At 32.9% G+C, this 12,052-nt stretch overlaps 1 protein-coding gene across 1 annotated transcript; it reads left to right on the forward strand.

Annotated features, from left to right (window-relative positions):
• The first annotated feature begins 9,350 nt into the window (after nucleotides 1–9,350).
• On the forward strand, nucleotides 9,351–10,612 carry LOC139866947 (GATA transcription factor 12-like). The gene is made up of 2 exons (XM_071855251.1): nucleotides 9,351–9,635; nucleotides 9,724–10,612. The coding sequence occupies exons 1-2, from the start codon at nucleotides 9,402–9,404 to the stop codon at nucleotides 10,384–10,386; spliced, it is 897 nt and encodes a 298-aa protein (XP_071711352.1). The 5' UTR covers nucleotides 9,351–9,401; the 3' UTR covers nucleotides 10,387–10,612.
• The last annotated feature ends 1,440 nt before the right edge of the window (nucleotides 10,613–12,052 follow it).

A 12,052-nucleotide genomic window follows, 5' to 3' on the forward strand; every position in this document is an offset into this window, starting at 1 on the left:
GGTTACTTCCCTAACTTTGCCGGTAAAAACTGAGACATATTGTTCAAACACGGCCTCAATCTTTAACGTTAACTCATCCTTCTCTTCGTGAATAGGCTCACTCGTTCCGCATCCATCTTCCGTTTTCATTCTAAGGAATGCAAACGATTAGATCACGAACGTATAAACCACACGCACAACACCGCCCCATCTTGCTAAACACTCATCGTACATCACTTGTTAGACACGATTTGCACCCGTAATAAGGTTTGCAAGTCCTTATTACGCACACACACCGTATCAACTCGTTAGTACAACAACCGCCTTGCTCGATGATATAAACAAACACAAACAAAATTCTACGCGATATAAACACACGCGAGAATTATTATCACATCACAATAGCATATTAATAATATCCGCATTACTAATATAAACGTTAGTCAACCTATAAACAAGGCACTAGCTAGAACCCATTCCGACTCGTAATCCTACAAGTCCCGCAACAAATTAAGCACACACAAAAGTCTAAGTCTAGGCACCTATCTCAAGTCACCTAAATCCCTTAGACCATGCTCTGATACCACTTGTAACAACCCAACCCATATGCAATCGAAATATGCAAAATAAAAAAAAAAAAATTTACAGCATAGTGGCGCGGCGCGCCAAAACGGCCTGTCCAACTTTTCCTTTTTTGTGAAAACGATCTTCGACTTCCCGACACATTTAGATCAAATGGTTTTCACAATATATTTCAATAGTTAAAACTAACACGTTCCAATAATAAAATAATTTTTACGAGACCGGGCCCACATCGGCCGTTTTACGACTTTCGTACGAATATACAAGTTTTCAACCACATGATTTGTAATACAAAATAAAGGCCGAGCATGGCGATTGGGGATACGCTACCCAATCCTAATCGAATCCAAAAGCATGCCTTTAAAGCAACTACACAAGTCCACTAGTCCCCGCGCTTACCCGATCCACCGCATCCATGCAAATCTATAAAAAAAAAAAGTCAACAACGAGAGGGTAAGCTAAAGCTTAGTGAGTGCAATAGTTACACACATACATATATAATTTACCTACTTGCACTCCCTTACCCAAACCACACATTAATCCCGCATGTTAAAGCATAAGAAACGAGCATCAACAATCTTACCACAATAATCTCGTATAACAAGCGTAAAAGCTAGTAACATCAAACGCACCACAATTACCTCGTGTATCAATTCGCACAAGCTAGTAACATCAAACGTACAACTAGTATGAACCTTAGCATAATCTCGCATATCATCTCGTAACAAAGCTAGTATCATCAAAATCGTACAACTAGCAACATCATTAGCATAATAATCATAATAATAATTAAATGCTACACAAAAACTATAAACCATGGTTAACCAACTCTTCGCAGGGGAATGACTTCGCGAAACAAGTCATCGATGTTCATAACAACCGTTAGCGCCCAAACACGGCTATGGTATGCTAACCCCCGAGGTGTTCCAAAAACGGCTATGGCATCACCCCCAAGTGTTCCAAAAACGGCTATGGTATCACTTGATCAATGTGTGAGTAAAACACGGCTATTACTCACAATCATGTGCACAAACACGGCTATGTGCAACAATTAATACGAGCAACAATGTGGGAGTAAAACACGGCTATTACTCGCCACCATATGCACAAACACGGCTATGTGTATAATTAATACGAGCAACAACGTGGGAGTAAAACACGGCTATTACTCGCCACCATATGCACAAACACGGCTATGTGCATAATTATCAATTGGACAAAACGGCTATGTCCCACAACTATGGTCACAAAAACGGCTATGTGACACCATTAATTAATGTGTGCAAAAACGGCTATGCAACACCTCAATGGTCACAAAAACGGCTATGTGACTCATCGTCAAATAATAGCATTACAATAAATATATCGGGTCCACAAATCTTAAGTCGCATGTAGTGCACAAAATCCGGCTATTGTGACACTATTCCCAAAGGTGTCTAAACGGCTATCGTCGCATCGATGTACACCAAAACCCGGCTATTGTGCACATCGCGCACAAGCAAATAAATTATATACATACATGTATAACTATTCCACTCACCTTGTCGCCTTGAAGAATGCCACCGAATAATCCGCAATCGCCGATGGAATGTACCTATTCCATTTATCACATAACAAGCAACACAATTAGGGTGGATATACAAATCAACCCAAATTGACAACTAGTGCAATTTCGACCCATATGCACTTCCAAGCACCAACCGCTCCCAAACTAACCAATAATCACTAACACAAGTGAGAATGGTCCTAATATGCCAATCAAACCCAATCATAGGTGTTAAACACCTATCTTGCCCAAAATGACACTTAAACCCTAATTTGACCCATAAGAAGTCAATATCACGCCATTAGCAAGTTTTGACACCAAAACATATTTAACTCGGTTCTATGCTTCAACTTAATCCATTTTAAGTTTATAAACCTTATTAAATCGACAATTGGGTCATAATCAACACCAAACTCTAATTTTGACTTTAGTCAAAATTAGTCAACCACAAGAACCCTAATGGTTTCCAAAACATCAATAATCACTAATACTAGTGATTATACACCATTTACAAGTTTTAAACACGGTTAAATCATTAACCAACCCAAAATCCGCCGAATATCAAAATAGCAAGTTTCCATAAACCCTCTTCATCAACTAAGTGGGTTTTACAACTAACTATCTCAAACCCTAACATTGAATCTCAAATCAAACAATGAAATTCGGAGTTTGAACTTACCAATACCGCCAAAATGATGCCGTTGACGAGTAGAACAACTTTAAAACCCGAGCTTTGGTGAGAATCCAACTCCTTCTTCTCCAATTCAAGCTCTCTCACTCTAGAACTCTTCCTCTCTCTCTCTCTAAATATGGATGAGAGTGTTTGTGTGGGTGAGAAATGAGCTCCAATAGAGTTCTAGATCAGTTTTGGTGACCCTAAACCGACCTTAAATGAAAAGATCAAAGTACCCCTCATTTAAACCTTTTAAAAAAGCTGAAAATTGCATCAGACGGGATCGGAGCGCCGCTCCAAATGGTGGAGCGCCGCTCCAACCTTCAGGTCAGTTTTCAGTTTCTTGTTTTGGCCATAACTTTTTGACCGTAGCTCCGTTTTCGATGAATCAAATATCGTTGGAAACGTAATAAGATTTTCTTTCCAATGGTAAGGCTTTAAAACATTAACTCAAACTTTATTTGGGGTTGAAAAGATACGTACACACCTTGTCACTTCAGACAACGTCCAGTTTCCTTCGACGTTCGAGCAAGCAACACGTACGTGCTTCGTATACTTAATACACGCATCGTACACCGTAAATACATTATGTACAATAAATATTTGGTTCTTACAGGTTATTTGGTATTCCGAGTTTCGGTCACATTTCAGTGAACGACTTTATGTGCTGCTAAGGGAGTTTCATTCGCTCCCTTTTTAATTGCTTTTGCAATCTATATTTTTGGGCTGAGAATAAATGCACTTTATATTAAACGCAATGGATACAAGTACATACTTAATTCTACACTGAGTTTGAACCGAAAATCCCTTAGCTTTGGTAACTAGTAACTGCCAGTTATAAGAACTGGTGGGCGCGAGTAGTAGTATATGGATCCATAGGGCTTGACATCCCCGTCCGTTCCAGGTATAGAAACCTTAGCCTGAACTATAAAGCGGACGTATGCTATTTGAGTTAATATACATTGGATTGTGTGTATTGTACATGTTGGTTGCATGTATGTTAAAACAAGGGTACTTATTATAACGTTAAAGTTTAGTTACCAGGGTGCTCAATTTCGTAGAATATTTTGATAAACGTTTCTGGATGAAACAACTGAAATCTTGTGATCCACCTTTATGTACAGATTATGCAAAACATTAGAACTATGAACTCACCAACCTTTGTGTTGACACTTGTTAGCATGTTTATTCTCAGGTTCCCTAGAAGTCTTCCGCTGTTTGCTTATATGTTAGACAAGCTATGTGCATGGAGTCTTACATGGCATATTTTTCAAGGAAACGTTGCATTCACCAAATCATCACCATGTATCTTATTTTGACTGCATTGTCAACGGAAGTACTATTGTAAACTATTATTTACGGTGATTGTCTATATGTAGAAATCATCATATGTCGAAAACTTTTGATTTAAATATTCATTTATGGTGTGCCTTTTCAAAAGAATGCAATATTTACAAAACGTATCATATAGAGGTCAAATACCTCGCAATGAAATCGATGAATGACTTGTTCGTCCATATGAATTTGTAGCGATCGTCACACGTACTCTTTTCAACTTGTTTTCCTTTATCCATTTGTATAATTTTTATAGATATAATGAAGAAGAAGATGATGATGATGAAGAAAATGAGTGTGTTCAATATATATGGAGTGTGGTATTTATATAAATTAGTAAAAAAAAAAATTATTTCAAATATGCAACAGATATATTTCTTGCAGCCAATCAAACAGAGCCACATCACCACAACAACCGTTGTGTGTCTCGTGGTTTCATCCCGCAACGACACAACGAACTAGACCGCAACGGCTCCATAGAGCCCGTTGTGATCGTTGTGGTGCAACGATTTGGCGTTGTGGTTTAGCGTAGGAAATGGTCTAACATAGAAACGAACTAAATCCGCTCAATTATCTATACTATATATTAAAATGCTAACTTGATGATGTCATCATAAACAAAGAGCTTGACACGTGTCGCGATGTGAGGATTTGTGCTGATGTCATATATCACTATTAATTAATATTATTTTTAACTAGAAACTTTATAAAAATAGATTGTTTTTACTACTCAATTCAAATAAGGCAATACAATCAACAAACTTTTTTTTAACTAATTCACGAAATTTAAACCAAAAAAAAAAAACGTTGAAATATTTAAATATGGTAAAAAAAACCTTGGAAATTAAAATCATTTCTTAAATTTTATCTACCATTATATATTTTATTGGTCATTACGTATCCCAACTTTTTTCATATGTTCATAGATGGGAGACTTTGTTCATTCGACATTTTTCATTCTATATTCAACATAAGATACATGTTTGTAACTTTACACGAGTTTTTTGACATTTCAATTGTTATATTTTTAATTCTCTATCAAAGATTCTGTCAAGTATGATTTTATTCTTTAGACATATGATAAAAGAATTAATCTTTCACAACAAATAAGTATCTATATTTATGTTCATATATGTTAAACTTTTATTATATTATAAAATAATAAATTTAAATAAAGTCAGACGTAATAAATCCATCACATCTATAAAAATTTTATTAAATTAAAAATAGAATTATATTCAACATTTTATCTGTGATCCTTTTTATTTGTTTTATTCTCAATCTATCGTAAAAATTTAAATTAAAATTCGGTTTAAATCATCAGTTTCTATTAAATTAAATCACATAACTCTTTAACAACAATGGTAGCTATGCACGTATATTTAAATAATTTTTTTTCAACAAGCCCGTGAGTTTACGGGTCCTTAAACTAGTAATTAAACAAAATACAATTCCCTAGCTAGAAACACTGAACTCGGGTTCCGCCTGTGATTTTGCATAATGCTCATGGACTACTCGTCATTCTTCTACCCAAAACAAATTTAATTCATTATTTTATACTCCATCACATGTCTCATGTGTAAATTCTTACAATTTTTATTTTATCTGATAAAATAATACCATATACAGTACAGTATAATATATAAATACCATTATATTATATTTATATGATTATATAATTGTTATTGTTTAATCCCAATGAAGATTGATGGATCAACTAAATATCTACACGTACCGTACCGCGCGGCCTATACTCATTTTGTATATACTCGTATAGTTTTGAGTTTAAACAAATTTCTAGATTGATTTAATATTTAATATTTAAATATTTAATATATTTAATATATAAATATAAATATAACGGAATACAATTTTACAGAGTACTAAAAAGAATGAAGAAAGCCATTTAAAAATTTTCACAATAAATAAATATATACTCTGTATTATATGCAGAGTAATAAACTAAATTATATATATACTCATTATTATTATTATGGTGTAGGTTCATTTTCATTATATATTATTATGGTGTAGGTTCATTTACATTATGTATAAGGAAGCAATTGACTTATTGACTTATTTAGTTTAAATCAAAGCTCAATAAAACTCATTCAGTTAGTTATAACCAACTAAATGTAACCCCTATTGTTGATTTTTACCTAACTTATGACTATCCAAATGAACTCGGTTTTAGTGTTAGATGTTAAAACTGAGAACAATAATGGGTATGATTGTTAGAACGAGTGGTTAATATTAAAGGAATGTGACAACAGTCACATTATCATTTTGTCTGGATCAATAAAAAAAATTGAAGAAGAAGCTAGTATTGCCATTGAGCCCTCAACCTCGATCATCAATAAGGTTGTTTTTAAAAAGCTTTGTCTATCGTCAGAGTGCTCCTAATAGTGACATATTTCATTAACCGGAATAGTTTTCACATCAGCGCCACATCAACACTTTTTTTATAGGACTAACTCAGTACTAAACACTATCAACAATGACATATTTACTCATAAAAATTGAGACTCACTATATTAATTAATTAACTAATTAAATGTATAAGTATACAAACAAAAAATAAAAGTTAAATATACATATACTCCGTCCAGCAACATGCTTCAAAAAGACAAGCAGGAGAGCGACGAGTCGGATGGTGGCTTGGGCGGACCGCTGTCATCGGCGCCCGGGTGGTATATATCAAGTACAACTTATCAATTCTTTATACGGAGTGATATTTAAATATAGTATGTTGGTATTTAGTACTCGTATTTAGTATTTAGTACGGAGTATTTAGTATGAAGATGAAAAAAAAAGAGTAAAATGATGAGTGTTTTGGTAGGTTCCAACTAAGATAGGGATGTAACGCGTCTGATGTTGACAAAAGGAGAATGTAAGTTGGTGTTAGAAGAAGAAATTGAAGGCAATTTACAGCTAACTCAGTGAATCAGAACCATTGGTGATTGGATTGGAGCAACTTATAATAACAAGGTGGATGCTTTGCCATTTTCTTTATCCTACCATTTAATTGACTACGCATCTAATCTAATATTCTAATATTCATATTATTAATTATTAGAATATTACGGAGTAAATTTAATAATAATTAATCACTCCCTTTTAAATTAATTGTCTATTTCCATAAATAAAAAATAATAATGTGATAAAAAAATTTATGTCCTTAATTTATTCATGTAAGATAAAAGGATACATAAAAAGTAAGAAGTAAGATTTTTTTTTATTTTTTTTAAATCCTAAAAAAATTATTAAATAAAAAAGAGTACAAAGGGTAGCATGTGAGATCCATGCTAAGAACACAACTTACAAGTAGACCAACAACAGGAAACTAAATAAAACAGGAACTAATTACAAATATTATGCCTACGAAACTTATTTAGCCGTGATCATCGAATACACTCGGATTTACAAGCCATTCACTCCAAAGTAAGTGCTTTCTCGACCTTTTTGAGATCCACTCGAACGCTTTTATTTGAATTTAATTTAGAGCCATCGGACCATTACTCTTCTTCCTTTGAAATAATGTTAGATTTCGATTACGCCATATAAAATACCCGCACACCCATTCGATTACGTATGATTAGGGTGAGCCGGATCAATAACACCCTGGAAAAGATCTTCTAGCCGCAAATATGTTGTCCTTTTGATGTTCCACCAACGAAAAACACGAAGCCAAAGGTCTTTAGCGAAAGGACAATGAATAAAAATATGTTCAACCGTTAAGATTTGAAAGTTAATAAAAAAGTAAATGTGAGAGGTAGTTTTTCTTAAACTATGTATTTTTTATCTGAAAACAGTAGATTTGAACGGAATAAGTATTATTAACCTAATTATTAAATAATAATAATAATAATAATAATAATAATAATAATAATAATAATAATAATAATAATAATATTATTATTATTATTATTATTATTATTATTATTATTATTATTATTATTATTATTATTATTATTATTATTACTAATTAACCAGCCATTTTCCACTAAACATTTGCTAACCGTGCCTTCCACTTTGCTTAAAAGTTATACCTAGGTGGCTAGGTTACAATACAATATAACACTAATTTAATTTCTGAACATTATTCATAAATTATAATAAAATAATTGTAAAACAATATCATACCACTCAAATACGAATTAAAATTGCAAAATTTGCATTAAACGATATTTCTATTAAAATCATCATAAATCGAATCACTTTAAGACGTAAATGACTTGCAATGTTAGAATGACTAAAATCTATTTTATGAGGGTCACTGTTATTTGTACCTCAAAATTTTATAGATATATTACAATTATGCTAATATTTTATACAGTTCGGTGTATAACAATTTAATGCATAATATTGAGATTTTTTCGAATTTAATGATGAAAACATAAAATAAAATAAAAAAATATCCGATAGCATAGGCATAGTGTGTACATTGATGGATTTATTATCTTTACATTGATACGCCATATATAGGCCATATACTTTCATTTTTGTCCCAATGTAAGCTATATACTCCGAAAAATACCAATGTAAGCTATATACTTTCATAAAGTGTACTAATATGAACGAACAAAACTTATTAACCGGATAAACAACTAAACGATGACGTGGCATGCTATGTGGAGAATGACGTTGGTGATACATCGAAACAAAACTGAAAGTATATAGCCTACATCGGAATAAAACTGAAAGTATATAGCCTACGTCGGAACAAAACTGAAAGTATATGACCTATTTGTAGCCATATAAAATGTAAAAAAATGTTAAATAATTAACTTTACGGGTTCAGCAGGTAACTTGTTAAATTTGTGTACATCGAAAAAACTTTTAAAATTATATAACCTACATTAATATTTTTTGAGGTATATAGCCTATATTTGGACAAAATTCAAAGTATATGGCCTATTTAAGGCTTTAACTTAAAATAATACCATGTGAATTACAAAAGAAAAAAGAGAAAAAGATAAAGAAAAAAGAAAAAGCATAGTAGTAGCAAGTGACTTGAGCCATTAGATTCTATTCTATTTTTACTTATTTTAAGCACCAAAATACTCTTATATTATATTATTTTTATTATTTTTATTCATAATTTAAATAAAAATAAATTATTATAAATAGAAAATAATAAGAATAAAATATTGAAAATTTACAATCAACCCCCCTCATCCTTCACCCTCAAATACCCTCCCATTACCAACATCCACTTTCATCTTTCTCAAACCAACAAAAATATACATACAAAATCTATATCTATATCTTTAATTATTTCCATTAATGGGAAGCTATTTCGGCACCGGAGATTGCTATTTTGAACAACAGTTCACCGTCGATGACCTTCTCGTTGACTTCCCTATCGACGACGATGATTCCGTCATCAACAACGATTCATTTTTCAATTCAACTGCTTCTAATTCACCCGGCTCCGGTAACGAAACTCAATTTTCCGGTAACATGAGCTCTTATAGCCTCTCTGACTCTCAATTCTCAGGCGGTGAACTCTGCGTTCCGGTAGGTTTGCAATTCAAACTTTCAATTTTGTGTTTAGTTTTGAAATTTGAACGAAAACTGATGAAATTAGGGTTTTGAATGTGTACAGTATGATGAATTAGCTGAGCTGGAATGGCTATCGACTCTCGCCGAAGAATCGTTTTCAACCGACGATTTGAATAATCTCCGGTTAATCTCCCCCGTCAATAAATCTCCGTCGACTGACACGTCATCTTCCGATACAAATAAAACCTCGTTCGGTAGTAACAGAATTAACTCACCAATTTTTCAAAATGACGTTTTAGTCCCTGGTAAAGTACGTAGCAAACGGTCACGTGCCGCCCCGTGCGATTGGTCGTCACGAATTTTTCATGTTAAAACGACGTCGCCGGCTGCAGAAATTAAGCTGGAAAATAAACCGGACAGTTCACGTTCCGGTTCAGAGAATGCAGTTCGGAGATGCTTGCATTGCGGTTCGGATAAAACACCTCAGTGGCGAAGGGGACCAATGGGACCCAAAACATTATGTAACGCATGTGGAGTTCGTTTCAAGTCGGGTCGGTTAGTACCAGAATACCGACCCGCTGCTAGTCCATCGTTTGTACCAGCAAAACACTCGAATTCGCACCGGAAAGTCATGGAGCTCCGAAGACAAATGGAGCTCCGAAATGCACAGCAACAGATGATTACTAATCATGGGTCAAATTTTGATGGATGTGATGATTACTTGATTCATAGTCAAATGGGTCCGAATTTCATGCACATGAATTAATTTCGGAAACGGGTCATGAAATTTGCATGAATCATTTATATTAATTAGTGGTTAACTAGTATTAAGAATTAAGAATTAAGAATTAAGATTAGTCTTCTAATTAAGAAGAATCGAATCCATTTTCTTGAGGATTACTTTACTTTCGTTTAGAATCGAAAAAAGAAAAACAGTTATTAACTTGATCAATTCATTGTAGGAATATGTATTCAGATTTACTAATTGTTCGTTTTATCTAATTAATCAGTTCTTTCAATCAATGTGTGATGTTTTAGTCGTAAAAGTTTAAAATTTGCATCCTTAAACCAGTCTTTACAAAATTTGTAATCGTATAAATAAAATACTCCCTTCGTCTCATATTAATAGTCCAGTATTTTATTTTGGAATGTCCCAAATTAATAGTCTAATTTCATAAATAGAAAAGAATAAGAAGCTTAAGTTCTATTATGCCCTTATTTTATTTTACAAAATTTTATTTTAATATGAATTGATCAAGTTAATAACTGTTCTTTACAAAATTTTATTTTGGAATATCTCAAATTATGTGGATATGATTAAAGGAAAAAGTAAAGGTAAAGTTAAAACTGAAAAGTAAACAGAAAGTAAAGTACTTTTATTACATTTTCTTAAACTGTGTGTTTTTTATTGGTGAACTATTAAAATGGGACGGAAAGAATATATAGGTATTAACATAGTAAGAATTATTATATAAATACTCCTGTGAATGTTATGTGGGCGTTGAAAAGTACAAGAGTGAAATGTTGCACTAATAGTAAGTAACGTAATCAGTATGGTCCATGGTTGTGCACTCAATATAGCACATGCAAACCGCTCAAACTTTTATATCAAAGGTCTTATCTGTTATCATTTCATTTTCCAAGACTTTGGTTATAATTGATTTTAAAATTTACATTAGTAACCCTTTAACTTCATCATTCAAGTCTCATTTACAATGCTACATTCAATTCTATATAAAGTGTAGTGCAACTACTTAGCAAGAGACACAAATTATTATCATCATTATGTTTTTGGAATTCTATACTTTTATATATTTATTAAAATTTAAAATTACAAAATGTAATATCAAGGAAATAACATATTCCGGGAGTCTTTCTAGATTGTATGCATAATGAAAAATTGTCCATATAAATACAAAGACAATCATACACGAGGCCATCATAAATACTCAACAATCATATTAAAAGTAGTGGTCTCGTATGATTTATAGATTTGACACACATATTTTGAACCCGCGGGTTCAAAGAATGGCATCAACGTGCTTAATCAATCGAATTTATTTAACGAGTTACTTCAAGATACAGCTTCATCGTGTTACAGTTGATGGATGTAATTTCAATAAGTGTTACAATCTAACCAATGAGATTTATCCAGAATGGGCGACATTAGTTAAATCGTTCAAAAGTTCGTCTAACCCACAAGCAACAAAACTAAAAAAGTATCAAGAATTTACATGTAAAGATATTGAACGGGCATTCGAAGTGCTACAAGTCATTGGAAAATCATTAAAAACCTGTGTCGACAATTCTATATCACTAGAATCTAAAGAATTATGTTCGCGTGTGTTATATTGCACAATATGATTACCGAAGACAACATACGTGCAATTTGTGGACTTGAAGAGAATTATAGGTCGCCTCATCGCCCGCTA

The sequence above is a fragment of the Rutidosis leptorrhynchoides genome, chromosome 9 (genome assembly GCF_046630445.1).
Source record: "Rutidosis leptorrhynchoides isolate AG116_Rl617_1_P2 chromosome 9, CSIRO_AGI_Rlap_v1, whole genome shotgun sequence".
Taxonomy (NCBI): domain Eukaryota; kingdom Viridiplantae; phylum Streptophyta; class Magnoliopsida; order Asterales; family Asteraceae; genus Rutidosis; species Rutidosis leptorrhynchoides.

Bases quoted from the DNA above. Each gene is read 5' to 3' on its own strand.
- LOC139866947 (XM_071855251.1), top strand. From the start codon at position 9,402: ATGGGAAGCTATTTCGGCACCGGAGATTGCTATTTTGAACAACAGTTC. The intron at 9,636-9,723 runs GTAGGTTTGCAA...GAATGTGTACAG, and splicing joins GCGGTGAACTCTGCGTTCCG to TATGATGAATTAGCTGAGCT.